Below are 14532 nucleotides of genomic sequence, written 5' to 3' on the forward strand. Positions count from 1 at the left end.
ACCACTGGGTTTTTTACTTTTTGTGATATAAACAGCAGGAGACCGCAAATTTGGAAAAAAAAAGTGTGCTTCTCATAAAAATTTTCCTCATACATTTTAATAAAAATTTATACCGCTACATTTATTTGGTAAAAATAACCCAAATGAGGGCATATTATTTAGTCTTTTGAAAGTTATAGAGTCTACAAGCTATGGTACCAATCATTGAAAATTGATCACACCTGATGATGTACTGACAGCCTCATATCTTGAGGCCCTAACATGCCAGGACAGTGCAAATACCTCCCAAATGACCCCTTTTTGGAAAGTAGACAGCACAAGGTATTTAGTAAGAAGCATGGAAAGTTTTTTGAAGTTGTAATTTTTTTTCCACAATTCTTTGGAAAATGAAGAAATTAAATAAAATTAGTTTTTTTCCACATAAATGTCATAATAATGTTATTTCTCACACACGGCATAGGCATACTTGCAACTACACCCCAAAACAAATTTTGTTATAATCCACCTGAGTATGGCGATACCCCACGTGTGAGACTTTTTCACAGCCTAAAAACAAGATATACCTCTGCTGAAATCCCAATAACTAGTACATGCATTTATCCATCAGGTGCTAAAGGGGTGTAACCACATATTAACACTAGAAATTCTGAAGGACCCTCTGCACACTGGTATATACCCTTTCAAGCAAACTTTGCAATAAATAGGGATATTTGGTTCACACATATTGCAATACATGTTTAAGCTGGCCAACTGTGTCAAAGTAATACTTCTATGGCCAATCCTATTCTGCTCTGCCTACGCAAATGCTGCTGTGGACACAATGCTAACATAGTTGAAAAGACAAAGTAGGGGAGAGCTACCAGGTCTAGGTCTGGCTACTGACCCACCATGCAACAAACAAGATATACCTAGAGAAAGATGTTTAGTGAGCGCTACCTTAAAAGGTGAAAATGTGTATAAATATGTATACACAACAAGGTTAACAAGCAGCTGATACACCGAAAAGGTAACCAAAAGAAAACCTCCAATAATACATGTATATCCAAATAAAGTGGTGCAGCTAAATGATAATACACGATTTGGTGTTAATAAACCATAATGGTAAAATAATGACTGAAACTTACTTTAAACCAACAGATAGAAACGGCTTTATTTCAACGGATAGCTGTCACCATCCCGTTTGGTTACGTAAGATTCCAAAGGGTCAGTTTTCGAGAATTAAGCGTAATTGCACTAATGTAGACACATATTATAAACAAGCCATAATCATTAAAGATAAATTTGTGGAAAAAGGGTACGATAGTTCTACCCTTGACCATGCCATTGACATCATAGGAAAATCTGATAGGAATCTGATGTTAAATAATATTTCTAAACAAAAACCAAAACAGATATGCCCTTTTATTACAAATTACTCTTTACAACACAAAAAGATAACTAGCATCATTAATAAAAACTGGAAGATTTTGAAATCCGACCCTATACTGAATACATTATTGCCAGAGAAACCGGAAATCATCTTCAGAAAAGCGACATCACTTAGAAATAAAATCGCCCCTAATATAGTTGATCCACCCAAAAATACAACTATGTTTACTAGCTTAAAAGGGTTTCACCCCTGTAAAAAATGCGTCATCTGCCGATGCAGTAAACATACTGATAAGAAGAATTATTTTACATCTGCAACAAGGGGCAAACGTTATGACATTGATGATTTTATAACTTGCACAAGTAGATTCGAGGTGTACTTGCTCCAATGTCCATGCAACCGTCAATATGTTGGGCGCACTACCAGACGTCTTAGAGATAGACTAAAAGAGCATGTTAATAATATTAAAAAGGGGTATAAGGACCACTCCTTGTCACATCATTATAAGATTCATCATAACAAAGATCCCTCGTCACTCAGATTCATGGGCATAGGCATTGTAAATGCCCATTGGTGAGGAACAAATAGAAAGCGAGCAGTGTCGCAGCTCGAATCGAGGTGGATCTACGAACTAGGCTCTTTATACCCCATGGGATTAAATATAGATTTCGACCTAAATTGTTTTTTGGACAACAGATAGTATAGGGAGGTTGTATATCAGTGCTTGTTCGTCTCCGTTTTATACATGTTCTTTTACATATCTCTTTTACATATTCCTTTATTTGAGTTTTATTATTACCAATTATTGTGAATAAAATCATGTATATGACATCACCATATATATTAAGCAATTTTTTAGCGTTAATATATATTCCTCGTCATCGCTTTTAGTGGGGTTTTTTAGTAGTTTTTTAGTAGTAGTTTTATTACGAGTGACTGTCTCAGCATTCAGTATCATATTATTTTATTATGTAATTTTATTATTTGTTTTATGATTTTATATTTTATATTTCAGGTCCTGACCATACATTTCCATATATATTTATATACACTTCTTGTAAATTCAATTTTATGTATATTTTGTATTTTTCATCTGACCATACACTTTGTGTGCTATTTATATTCACATATTTATTGGGAACTATTAAGTTATGTATTCTTATTATATACTATGTCAAATATGATCCTATCCTGGTCTGATTCTATATATAACAGGATAGGTTTCATATACCAGTATATGATTACAAACACATTATAATTAATTCTAATGTCTTCAAAATTTAAAAATATCCTTTGAATTTAAAAGTAACTTTTATGTGCACTAGATCATGGTGTGCAGGGGAGACTTGTTTTCTCCCTTCTTGATTTCTGACTTCCAATGTGCCACAGGACGTTTGGGCTGCACAGCCTGATATGACTAATTAAGTTGTGCCTCTCCATCTCCAAATACTGCCAATAAGATGGCGCCGTACTGGTGGTGACTCTCTGCTGATTAGAGATCGCAATCGCGATCCACGACAAAATGGCGCCGACCGCTCGCGCATCCGCGGTAGTCCGGCAAGACGGCGCCGATGATCTGCGCATGCGCCAGTAGCCGACAAAATGGCGGGCGCATTAAGCAGGATTGCCATTTATAAATATAAATAGCACTGAAGTGGATGTCCTGCTTGCTAGCCCTTTATCCCTATGAATACGTGCATCGCACGAAACGCGTCAAGGGGCAGCAGCAACAGGACATTAACCACCGCTGGTGGACACCCTGGAATGTATGGTCAGTAACTTCTTTTTGAGAATCTTTTTATGTACCCCACACCCACCAACCCTAAATAAAGGTACCTTAAGCAGTATCACGCTATGTGGTCTCTCATTGGGCACTCTGTGTGAGTGCTATCATTCGCAGTGCCCATCTGGAGGAACCATGGCCCTGGTGGTGATACCTGGTAGCAGTTTCTGGTGACCTTGCCTCTGTGGAACCGGGAAGGTGATCTGTGGGTAACCCGATCCGAGATTTGATATCCGATCCATGGCCTGGTGACGCAGGATCATATATTGCGTATTTTAAACGCACATCTGGTGAGTGCGTTTTTCACCCATTTGTGTGGTTGGCACCTATTATCACACCTTGGATCAGGACGCCCGCTCACCTGGAATTAGGATCACTCCATTATCCGCACTATTATATTGAACTTTTTAAATATTTATTGATCACCATTAGAGTGACATCACGCATGTGTATAAGTTTGCACTAACATATTGTGTGTTTTTTTTTTTTTTTTTTATCGTGTATTATCATTTAGCGCTGCACCACTTTATTTGGATATACAAACAAGATATACCTGTGCTCAAATCAGAATAGCTAGTACATGCATTTATCCATCAGGTGCTAAAGAGGTGCCTAGCTCACAACTGATATGATCCAGAGATATTTAGACAGAATAAAGGTGAATAAAGTATTGGACCGGATGGCATACACCCATGGGTCCTTAAAGAATTAAGCTCTATCATTTCAAAGCCATTATTTAAAATTTTTAGGCACTCTTTAATGACTGATAAATATAAATAAACAGCGCAAACATAGACCTCTATATCCCATCGCCCGATGGGAGGGGCGAAACGCGTTGACGCATTTCCGGTTGTTACCCCGTACGTCTGACGTCACTTCCGGTGAGTGGAGCGCACGCCGAGCGGTGCGTTCCAGCGGCCATCTTTTGGGATCTGTGCATGTTTGGTCTCTGTGGAGCTTCTGCTGTATCCTGGAGCTGTGATGTGAGATTCCGTGGGAGGTTGTCTTACATTCATTGTCCATCTGGAAGAAGCTTGTCCTAATAAATATGCCTTTTTAAAGTGATTTAAATGTGAGTGGCCTTAATCCTTGATTTTATTCATAAATGGTATTTTGCAATATTACACTATCTGAGATTTTTCTCTCCCCGGTTGTATGGTGGAGCCTACACTGAAGGTGAGGATTCCTATAGAGTGGATACGAAAGAGGGTTTAGGATCCCATATAAATTCCTAAAAGGCGTTTCATTCACCTAAATTTGGTGAGTGCATTTGATGTTGGTTTGCACGGGTGGAAGGTGGAAGTTTTTTCTTTACATTAGAAGAAGAATTTGAAAAAATTTTTTTGCACAAAATATTTTTTTGAGATTTCTGAACTTTTGTTGTCTATTTAACCATGATGGACTTCACTATTAATATAATTTTCTATATATGTTTGCACTTTGTATATTGATTTGATATAGAGGTCTATGTTTGCGCTGTTTATTTATATTTATCACATTTTGTGTTCACCACATTGCACAGCAGCAGGATAGATCCTGTAGTAGGGTGTTTCACTTGGCGCAGGAAGAATTTTTTTACTCTTTAATGACTGTCACAGTACCACTGGATTGGTGTAAGGCCATTGTGGTGCCAATATTAAAAAAGGGATCAAAATCTTTCCCAAGTAATTATAGACCTGTTAGTTTATCTTCTATAGTTGGGAAGATACTGGAGAGTTTAATAAAAGACCACATAGATAAGTTCTTGCTGGAAAAAAATATTTTAAGCAACAGACAGCATGGATTCATGAAAGACAGAAGTTGTCAAACAAATCTGATTTCTTTTTATGAGGAGGTGAGCAAAGCCTTGGACAGAGGGGTGGCGGTAGACGTGGTATACTTGGATTTTGCAAAAGCGTTTGACGCAGTTTTCCACACACGGCTAATGTGTAAGGTAAAGTCTACAGGCTTGGAAAATTCAGTATGTAAATGGATAGAAAACTGGCTAAAAGATCATATTCAGAGAGTAATGGTTAATGATTCATACTCTGAATGTTCTAGGGTTGTCATTGATGAAACCCCAAGGTTCAGTATTGGGACCATTACTTTTTAATATATTTATAAATGATATAGGGTCTGGGATTAAAAATACAATTTCAGTCTTTGCAGATGACACCAAGCTGTGCAGTGGAATAACGTCCTTACAGGATGTCTCCAATTTACAAGCCGACCTCAATGCTCTGTTTAATTGGGCAACTATGTGGAAGATGAGGTTTAATATTGATAAATGTAAGGTTATGCACTTGGGGGCTAAGAATATGCATGCATCATACATATAGGGGGGGGGGGGGGTACAACTGGGGGAATCAATGGTGGAGAAGGATCTGGGAGTTCTGGTAGATCACAAGCTTAATAATGGCATGCAATGCCAAGCTGTGGTTTCTAAAGTGAGCAAAATCCTCTCTTGTATTAAAAGAGATATAGACTCCAGTGAGAGAGATATCATATTACCCCTGTACAAATCATTAGTAAGACCTCATGTGGAATATGCAGTTCAATTTTGGGCACCAATTCACAAAAAGAACATTTGGGAGCTGGAGAAAGTGCAGAGAAGGGCAACCAAAATGATGAGGCATGGAGGAGCTCAGTTGGAGGAAATTAGATTTAATCTCCATATATGGAAAGGTTTCTTCACAGTAAGAGCTGTGAAAATGTGGAATAAACTCCCTCAAGAGTTGGTTCTGGCCAGCTCAGTGGATTGCTTTAAAAAAGGTCTGGATTATTTCCTAGATACACAGAATATAACTGGATATTAGCATTTATAGGTAAAGTTGATCCAGGGGAAATCCGATTGCTTCTCGGGGGATCAGGAAGGAATTTTTTCCCAAGCAGGAGCAAATTTGATTATGCTTTGCTGGGGTTTTTTGCCTTCCTCTGGATCAACTCTGGGTATAGGATTATAACTTTTTTTTAATGGTTTAACTAGATGGACTTTTGTCTTTTTTCAGCCAGATTAACTATGTAATTAGGTACATGTTCTGAGAGGACGTTCAGGAACGTTCTCTCAGAATGGGAAAGCTCCCACCTGGCCGTTTTTTTGCAGTTGCTGAGTGGGAAGCAGTTAAAGCTGAACTCCAAAAAGATCTAAAAGACAAAATGAATGCAACTGTAGTCATTAAAACATCTACAGTATAATTGGAGTTTTAAATGCAAGCAGTATAAGTACTGAAATTTGACTTGGTTTTACCTCTTGCTATCATGGTATAGAAGAACTCAGACAGGAGGGAGAAGAAGCACAAAGAGCCAATCTGTTGCACTGTATTTGTTAACAAGAAACATACTGATAGGAGGCAAGATAAAAATGACAGATAATCTTATCAGTTTCTTGCTTTTCCATTAATTGCCCAGTCACAGGCTTGTGGGAGGGACAAGACCTGCAGGTATTAATTAACTGCAGCAAAGTTCATAGATTATAAATTGGGCACCATTGCTTGAAAAAAATGCAGTGGGCTTATTGTACCACAATGTAGAGTGGCCACTGTTGTCATGGTGCTAGGGGTGTTACTAGGATTGTAAAAGGTCTGGGGCACCTTTGGGGAAGTCAAGTAGTAAAGAAATGCAGTGAGCGTACAGTTGGTGTGGTGAAATTGTGGTAACAGTGGGAGGAGCTTAAGGGGCATGGATAAATAAAATAAGGTCAGTCTGTCCCCTAGTACAATTCCCCCCAGGTCAGTCTGTCTTCGAGTACAATCCTTTCCCCAGGTTGATTTGTCCCCCAGTATAATCCTCCATGTCAGTCTTTCCCCCAGTACAACCCTTCACCTCAGTTCAATATGTCCCCCAGTATAATCCCCACAGGCCAGTCTGTATCACAGTACAACTCTTAACCCCAGGTCAATTTGTCCTCCAGTACAGTCCCCCTAGGTCAGACTTTAGGCAGGTACAATCAATTTTCTCCACTGCAGGTGGCGTTCAACCCAGTGCTATTGCAGAGGGAGAGGAAGTCAGGGGGAACATGCTCCTCTATAAATTCTTGGGTCACTGGAGAAGTGATATGGTTGGATGCTGCCATCCCATGTGACTCTGGTGGCCATCTTGGGTCAGGCAGAGTCTATTTAAAGGATAAGTTCTCCTTTTGTAATGTTACACCCATATTCAGAGAGTATGTTATGAAACCGAGGAAGTTGGAATGACGAAACGCATCAGTGTGTGACCATCTGTGATGTCAGCACGCAGGCCGGGACCACGTGGTGCGATGAAGTGACCACTGCTGTGGAAATCCATAGGAACCAGTGTGTGGTGAGATTGTCACCAGCTACAGAAGCGGCGGCCATTATATTGGAAGTGCTATGCTTGCAATGTGCATTACTTTTTAACTCAATGTGAGTGTTATTTTAGGGGGGATTTTTGAGGCAATAAATGTGTTTATGGTATCACACTATGTGGCTGGTTTATTTTGCCCATATATGAATTGGAACTGATATAATTTAATCTGGATGATGAGGAGATCAGAGTGAGAGCTATCAATAATTCACTGTTTGGAGATTGTTTTGGGTTGCTGGCTGATTATCCTATTGTCACTTTCACAACTATTCAGTATTAAGGAGGTTGATTTCTACTGTGTTTCCACTGCTGCTTATTCACCAGCTTCTGGTGAGTGTTGAATTCCATGGGGTGATAATCACTGCAGGATCACATTGAAGGTGGATCAAGTTACCTTAAAGAGATATCACATCACTGAAATTAACTGAACTTCTTCACACATTTTTTTCACTTTGGTGGAAGTTTTTATACTATGTCATCTACAAATAGTTTCTTTTATTGGATATTGGTTTATTTGAGACCCTTCTTAAGGGTAATTTAGTATGACAGAGCGCTGTTTATGTATGTATACACTATATATATATATATATATACACACACACACACACACACACACACACACACACACACATATATATATCAGGCCTCAAAATTTCCACTCGCCTGCTTGCATTTGGCAAGTGGAAATAATGTTGGGGTGAGTCATGTACAGGCAGTATACAGGAAGTATATACACAAGAAGTTTATACACAAAGGTGGACATTCATAATATATTTTATATCATGTTTCATTGATTATTGGATTTTTTTTGTAACAGACAACACATTTTCTGTGTTCATTATTAGATATAAAGCATTATATTTGATTAAGATTACATTTGATATTTTAGCATTTATTAACTATTTTATGAATTTGTAATTGATCACCTTTTTTTAATATTTTCTTTGGTATCAGATTTGGGATTTGAACACATGATATTTTTATATATTTTCACATATATATTTTTTTTATTTCATTTATTTATCAAGGAAAGTAATTGTGTGGTGCTGAAACAATACTTATATAAACTAAAGGAATAGAATTTCTAGTTTGACCAGTGAATCTTTGTTCATTTTAAATGCCCGATCATAAGCAGAGGAAAAAATAGGACTTTCCGTTTGAACATGACTAGACAATTAAAGTGAATTCTGGATGGTTAAAGTGGAACTTCTATCTCTCAATCACCATTGACTATTTTTAATTCTTATTCTGCCAGGCCTAGTAAATAGATAGGAAAGTATATTATATTTACTGGTTTTAAACTTTTTTTTTTTTACATTTCTTCAGTTACCGCCTGGTTTCAGGAAATAGGCAAATGATGTCATGCATCTCAGGAAACTTCAAGAGGGGATGAGGGGTTTTCACAACTAAGCACACCCTCCCCTCCTACATGCCGGAGCTAAGGACAGATAGATTCCAGGAAGTAAATGCTACATGAATCATCTGCCCTTACTCGAGTTGGCCACAGCCAAAAATGCTGGGGGGAGGGGGTTCAAAGTGATTTCTCAGCAAAAAAAAAAAAAAACATGGATACATGGATGGGAGAGTTTATTTGAATATTAAAATTTAATTAAATAGTGTTTTTGGTTTGTGGTGCTCAGATGCATTGTAGTTCAAGTTTAACAATATACCTGTTTAATACATTTGACTGATTGTGTTGGTAATGAAATGTCTGTTCATCTTACCATAATAGACACCATATCCTCCCATGAAGAGGTGTCCGGGTTGAAGGTTGCTATACCCAATTCATCTGTCACTGCGGTCAAGTTCAGGTCTTCTTCTTCAAAACCCACCACTAAGTATACTGTTTCATTCACTTTGGGGGATTCTGTTCTGTCTAAGAGCTTTATCTATGATAAAAAGTGAAGACACATAAGTAACTTTATACCATCCTGGCCAACCAAAATAAACTAGATGATAAAAGCTCCTGGGATGTTTGTTACCGCTAATTAAAAGGAATTAAAATTCCCAATCAAAATAAATCTCTGAACTGTATAGACCAATGTCCTAATCGTGGTTCAGTTTAAAGTATATATAAACTCTCACCTTGTAAAACAACCAATTCAGTTTTAAATAGAAATGAAAGGCAAAACATTTGTGTAAAGACATTGTAAATACCTTTTTCCCCTCTTTTTTATAACTAATCACGTTCTCAACTGCATAAGGAGCTCAGAGAGCTGTAGGAGGGGAAACAGCAGGACACTGATCTTCCCAGTGAATGGCTGTGCGGGGGAAGGTGAGCAGGCGAGTTATCAGCACAGCCAGAAAACTGATGTTCATATGCCTAGTGTGGTCAGTTTTTAATAGGAAAGCAGGGGGCTGGCAGGAACACAGCGATTTCACACAAAAGGAGCAATACAAAGAGGACAGGATACTTTTTCATACAAGTACATGGTACAGTAGGCACAAATTAGTAATATGAAATGCTGGATTTACATATTCTTTAGGGCTCTGGGAATCTGACCAAACACCCAGGGCACATATTACATGGGAGTAAGAAGGAGAGAAGCGCCTCTAAGTGCAGTATTGACAATATTTATTTAGCAAACAATGTAAAACCACTCACATTGTGTAAGATAAAGAAAGGCTCAAATGGGTAAAGTGGATCGCTGTGTCCTTGCTGTACTGGCTGCGTCCGCACTGAGGAGACTTCTATACAGAGTTTGCTACAGCTACATGAAGCTAGCCATAGTGCTATATGGACCAGGGGCGGACAGACCATTTGGAAACTCGGGCACTGCCCGAGGGCCCGGGGTAAGTAGGGGGCCCCATGAGATGCCCCTGGTATCTTTTTCATAGGCTTTTTTGAGTTTGGGCAAAGACACAGGGGCCCCATGAGCCCCTATTGTCCGGGGGCCCCATGAGTTGTCCGTCCGCCCCTGTTATGGACTTTATCCTAACTGGACTTTAGTGTGTGTCCTTTATATATAGGAGTTGGGTACCTGCTTTTTACGCTGATTTTACTCTGTTCACAGTGGTTTTTGCTTTTTACGTATTACATGGGAGCCTGGGTCACTTGACACATGATACATAAGGGAGTCTAGAGTGATTCTAGTCTCTTAACCACCACCAGCTCCTGAGCCAACCAGTTTTGCACAGACACTTCACAGTTTTTCTATTCCACTCCACATCGCAGAGCAGTTAATTCACTTCCCAAGATATTTTTTCCAGCTGAGAAGAGAGCCAAGGTACTGTACTTCTTTTCTTTTAACTGTACCTAAAAATGAAGATACATGTATAGTCCACACATTGGTATTTCTTTGGTATAAACACCTTTTTGACGGTCCAGCATACTCGCAATAATTGCTAAATATTTCATTTTCCTAAAATCCTGGAATCTATATTTGAAGCTGTCCTTATAATTATACTACCACTACTCAGAACTGGTGCTACTCATCAACACATTGTGCTACTCAATTCAGGCCTTAAGCCTTATCCAGTCCTGAGCCTTATCCCATAGCTCCAGGGGCACTTCTCCTCTCTTCACAAGAACATCCTTCCTTCACTGTTGCTGGTGTCCCAGGAGAGCAATCCAGACACCTCCTTCCACAGATAAAGGCAGGGGAAGGGCCAATCCTAACTTACTGAGGGGAGTGCCAGTAGCTAGGGGAACCCTAACTTTGGCCACGCCCATATTCACTGGTAGTGTCTATTGTTACATGTTTCTGTCCCTCAACACGTTTCGTCCAATGGACTTCCTCAGGAGCAGGGTGTGTCAGACTCGTCAAGCTACCAGTTATATTACTTCCACCCTCAACTCCACTGTTTAACAAATTTCTCAATGATGCTCACTCCACATTTAAATAAAATACTATTTCAATTACATATTTATTATACTTTAATATAAATTTAAAAAAAAACCTCCAAACATATCCCTATACAGTATATAATAAATATGTTACAATAAACACATGCTAAACCATATTAAAAAGATAATACACTTATAGACCACCTACAGTATTTTATATTAAAATTGGCTCAGTTTTAAAGTCATCAGGCATACAGTACAATAAAACCCTCTACCAGGATGATTTAATGATTTGTTAAAAAACAGCTCAAATCCAGTTTTACATGAACCCTTTTAAAGCCACTGACGTATGTCATATGTTTGTGGTTTAGGGGGGAGTTGGCCCAAATCAGGCAAGCTGACTCACAGGCTTCATCTGCTCATCAGTGGACCCAGGACTAGCATAGTGAGTGTCACTGTTTAGAGAGGAGCGGGATCAGTGAACATCCATTCACCGATTTCCCCTTCCTGTTATTGACCCAGAAGTGACGTGTAAAACATCACTTCCGGGTTCTGGGGTCACTGTATGGCTTGGGAAGAAATGAATGCAGCGCGATCATAGAATGACAGATGAGACATCAGGGGTCTTCTAAACGCCTAATGTATTATTAATGAGAACCTGTCTCCAAAGAATGCATTGCATAAGGGACTTTTTGTAATGTTTTGTAATAAAAAAAAATTGACACCAAAGCACTTAAATCCCCCCCTCAAGGTTTTTGAGAGACCCACATATATGCATGTATGCAACATAAATAAATGAGCTGAGGGTGCCTATGTATGAAAACATTGATTGCGCTACACGTTACATATTGCTGTGCACCCCAGAGTGAACTCAATTAGAAGCCCATTATTCATAGGTAACGCCAATCTAATGACCTGTATAGGATTTTCAATCATTGCCTATGGAAAATATAGGGTAGTGTATTTTTAATGGAAATGTTTAGTTTCATAAACTGTTGTGCTACTATTGTGTGACTTGAAAAAGTGAACCTACAACTATTTATTTATCTAGGGTGTCTGCTATCAGAAAATATATAATGTTTAGGGGTTTTGCATAATCTTCAGCCCTAAAATGTTTTTTTAAACATATGTGCAAAAAAAGCAAATATGGCTTTGGCAGCAAAAGGGTTAAAGCAGAATTTCAGCTAGAGCCTACACTGCCTTAAAAAATCTCCCCTTGCTAACAGCTATACTATGTATCCTGTTTATAAAACATGTATATACTTACCTATTTTCAGCCCATTCTAGTCCAGTCACATGATCCAGCCAACAGCTACAGGAAAGAGTTAGGACTGCTGAATCATTGGAGCCTATAGGTGAGGTCACCACTCCCTGCTTTCCCATTTATTGTGAGGCACTCTCTCCATTCCCTCTCCAGACAACTCTGGCTGACACACAATCATGTGACCAGAGGGCAACGTGCTGAAAATATGTAAGTATATACTGTTACATCCTGTATACACAGGTTAGTTAGTACAGGTGTTAGGAGAAGGAAGCATTTTTAAGACTTTAGCTGGAATTCTACTTTAAAAGCTAAGTTCATTTAAAAAGAAAAAGATAATAATAAATGCACATTTTCTTGCTGGTAAAAAAAAAAGTTAATTTTTTTTTATCGTAGCAGCCTGTAGAGCATTGTACCCACAATCAGAAGATCGCAGATGCAATGTCGGGCTCCTGCAGACACTCAGTGCAGCTGTCTGCCTGTAACTCCTGTACAGACAACAAGTTACTGAAGTGCAGAAAGAGAAATTAACTACGAGGGGGCTCTACCGCATTGGCAGATGGAACTCGTAGTTCATTCACTCATGGATCTGTGTGATTGAATGATAATTCTGTGTGGGCAGAGCCCTGCCCAAAATACGGGTGTAACATGTAACATATTACTAAAAATGAACTTAGCCATTAAGACCTTAAGCAATACAATGAGAAGTGGATACTTTTCATACAATTATATGGTACAGCAGACACATATCAGGAATATGAAATGTTGGGTTTCCATACCCTTTAAGGGGGCATGGTTAAATAAAACTTGAGCCTCCTGTACCTATAAAATATGTTTTAATTGCTGTGCAAAAAGTTAAAGTCTCACACTGTATAAACTTTAGCACAATGATTGTAAAAAAACACTGCAGTGGTGGGCTATCATGGAGTTGGGGGACCCAGAAAAAGAGGGTGTACAGAATGACTGTCCTTTCTGCATCCAGAATCAAACATGTTGCGACCATGTGGGAGTCAGAAGGCTGTAGGTGGCCAAAGTCACTGTAGGTAAGCAACATAAATGGAGCAAAGTTTCATGTGTGCAGGAGCAGAGAGAGATGCTTCCTAAACACTGTATGGGGAAAAGAGAGTGCAGAGTGTGCATGCAGAACATTCCATCCAACAGATGATATCAGTGCTCAGTCCCTCAGCATTATCGCCTTCTGTAGGTGGAAGTATAACCCAAAGGTTGAAGACTTTCAACGTCCTCCAATGGACAAGAATATCTTGATTCATATTTTTTAGCTTGAAGGAACTTGTTAACATATGGTGTGGAAAGAAAAAATCACCCTCACTTTATAAATACTCTTCTAAAAACACACTGGTACAAAAGGAATCAAGTGGGAACATCTCGTCTAGGCATATACATCTCATTACCTTGACTGTTAAAGGAACTCCTTGCTGGTAAAATTCAACAGCCTCAAAATATGTCATATATTCAAATGTGCCCAGTCTGGAAATAGCTGTTGAGTATTCTGTGTTCCCTGTAGGAAAGAAGCAGGCATAAATATTGTCATAAGTTAATAAACTAAAAAAGGTTTTCTGAGGAAATACAAATTAACCACTTGCCTACTGGGCAATTTTACCCCCTTCCTGCCCAGGCCAATTTTCAGCTGTCAGCACTGTTGCACTTTGAATGACAATTGGGTGGTCATGCAACACTGTATCCAAACTAATCTTTTTTTTTTTTTAGACAAATATAGCTTTATTTTGGCAGTATTTAACCACTTGCCCGCCAGAGGATTTGCCCCCCCCCCCCTTCCTGACCAGCCCATTTTTTATGTTACGGTGCTGCGTTATTTTAACTGACAATTGCGCGGTCATGCAATGCCGCACCATATGAAATTTATGTCCTTTATTTCCCACAAATTGAACTTTCTTATGGTGGTATTTGATTGCCTGTGCATTTTTTTTTTTTTGCGCTATAAGCAAAGGACTGACAATTTTGAGAAGAAAACAGTATTTTGGACTTTTGCTATTAAACGTCCAGTAAAA

The 14532-nt window shown here is 38.8% G+C and overlaps 1 protein-coding gene across 1 annotated transcript in view; it reads right to left on the minus strand.

The window, feature by feature from the left end:
* LOC149451737 (alpha-2-macroglobulin-like protein 1) overlaps positions 1-14532 on the minus strand; it is a 224293-nt gene that overhangs the window by 115932 nt on the left and 93829 nt on the right. Inside the window, exons 10-11 of the mRNA XM_089690335.1 lie at positions 13915-14021; positions 9179-9343 (exon numbers count right to left, since the gene is read on the minus strand). Coding sequence (XP_089546461.1) covers positions 9179-9343; positions 13915-14021 — 272 coding nt within the window. The remainder of the gene's footprint in view (positions 1-9178; positions 9344-13914; positions 14022-14532) is intronic.

This window comes from Staurois parvus, unplaced genomic scaffold (assembly GCF_062004578.1).
Source record: "Staurois parvus isolate SC_StPar_1 unplaced genomic scaffold, SC_StPar_1.0 ptg000525l, whole genome shotgun sequence".
In the NCBI taxonomy this organism is placed as follows: Eukaryota; Metazoa; Chordata; class Amphibia; order Anura; family Ranidae; genus Staurois; species Staurois parvus.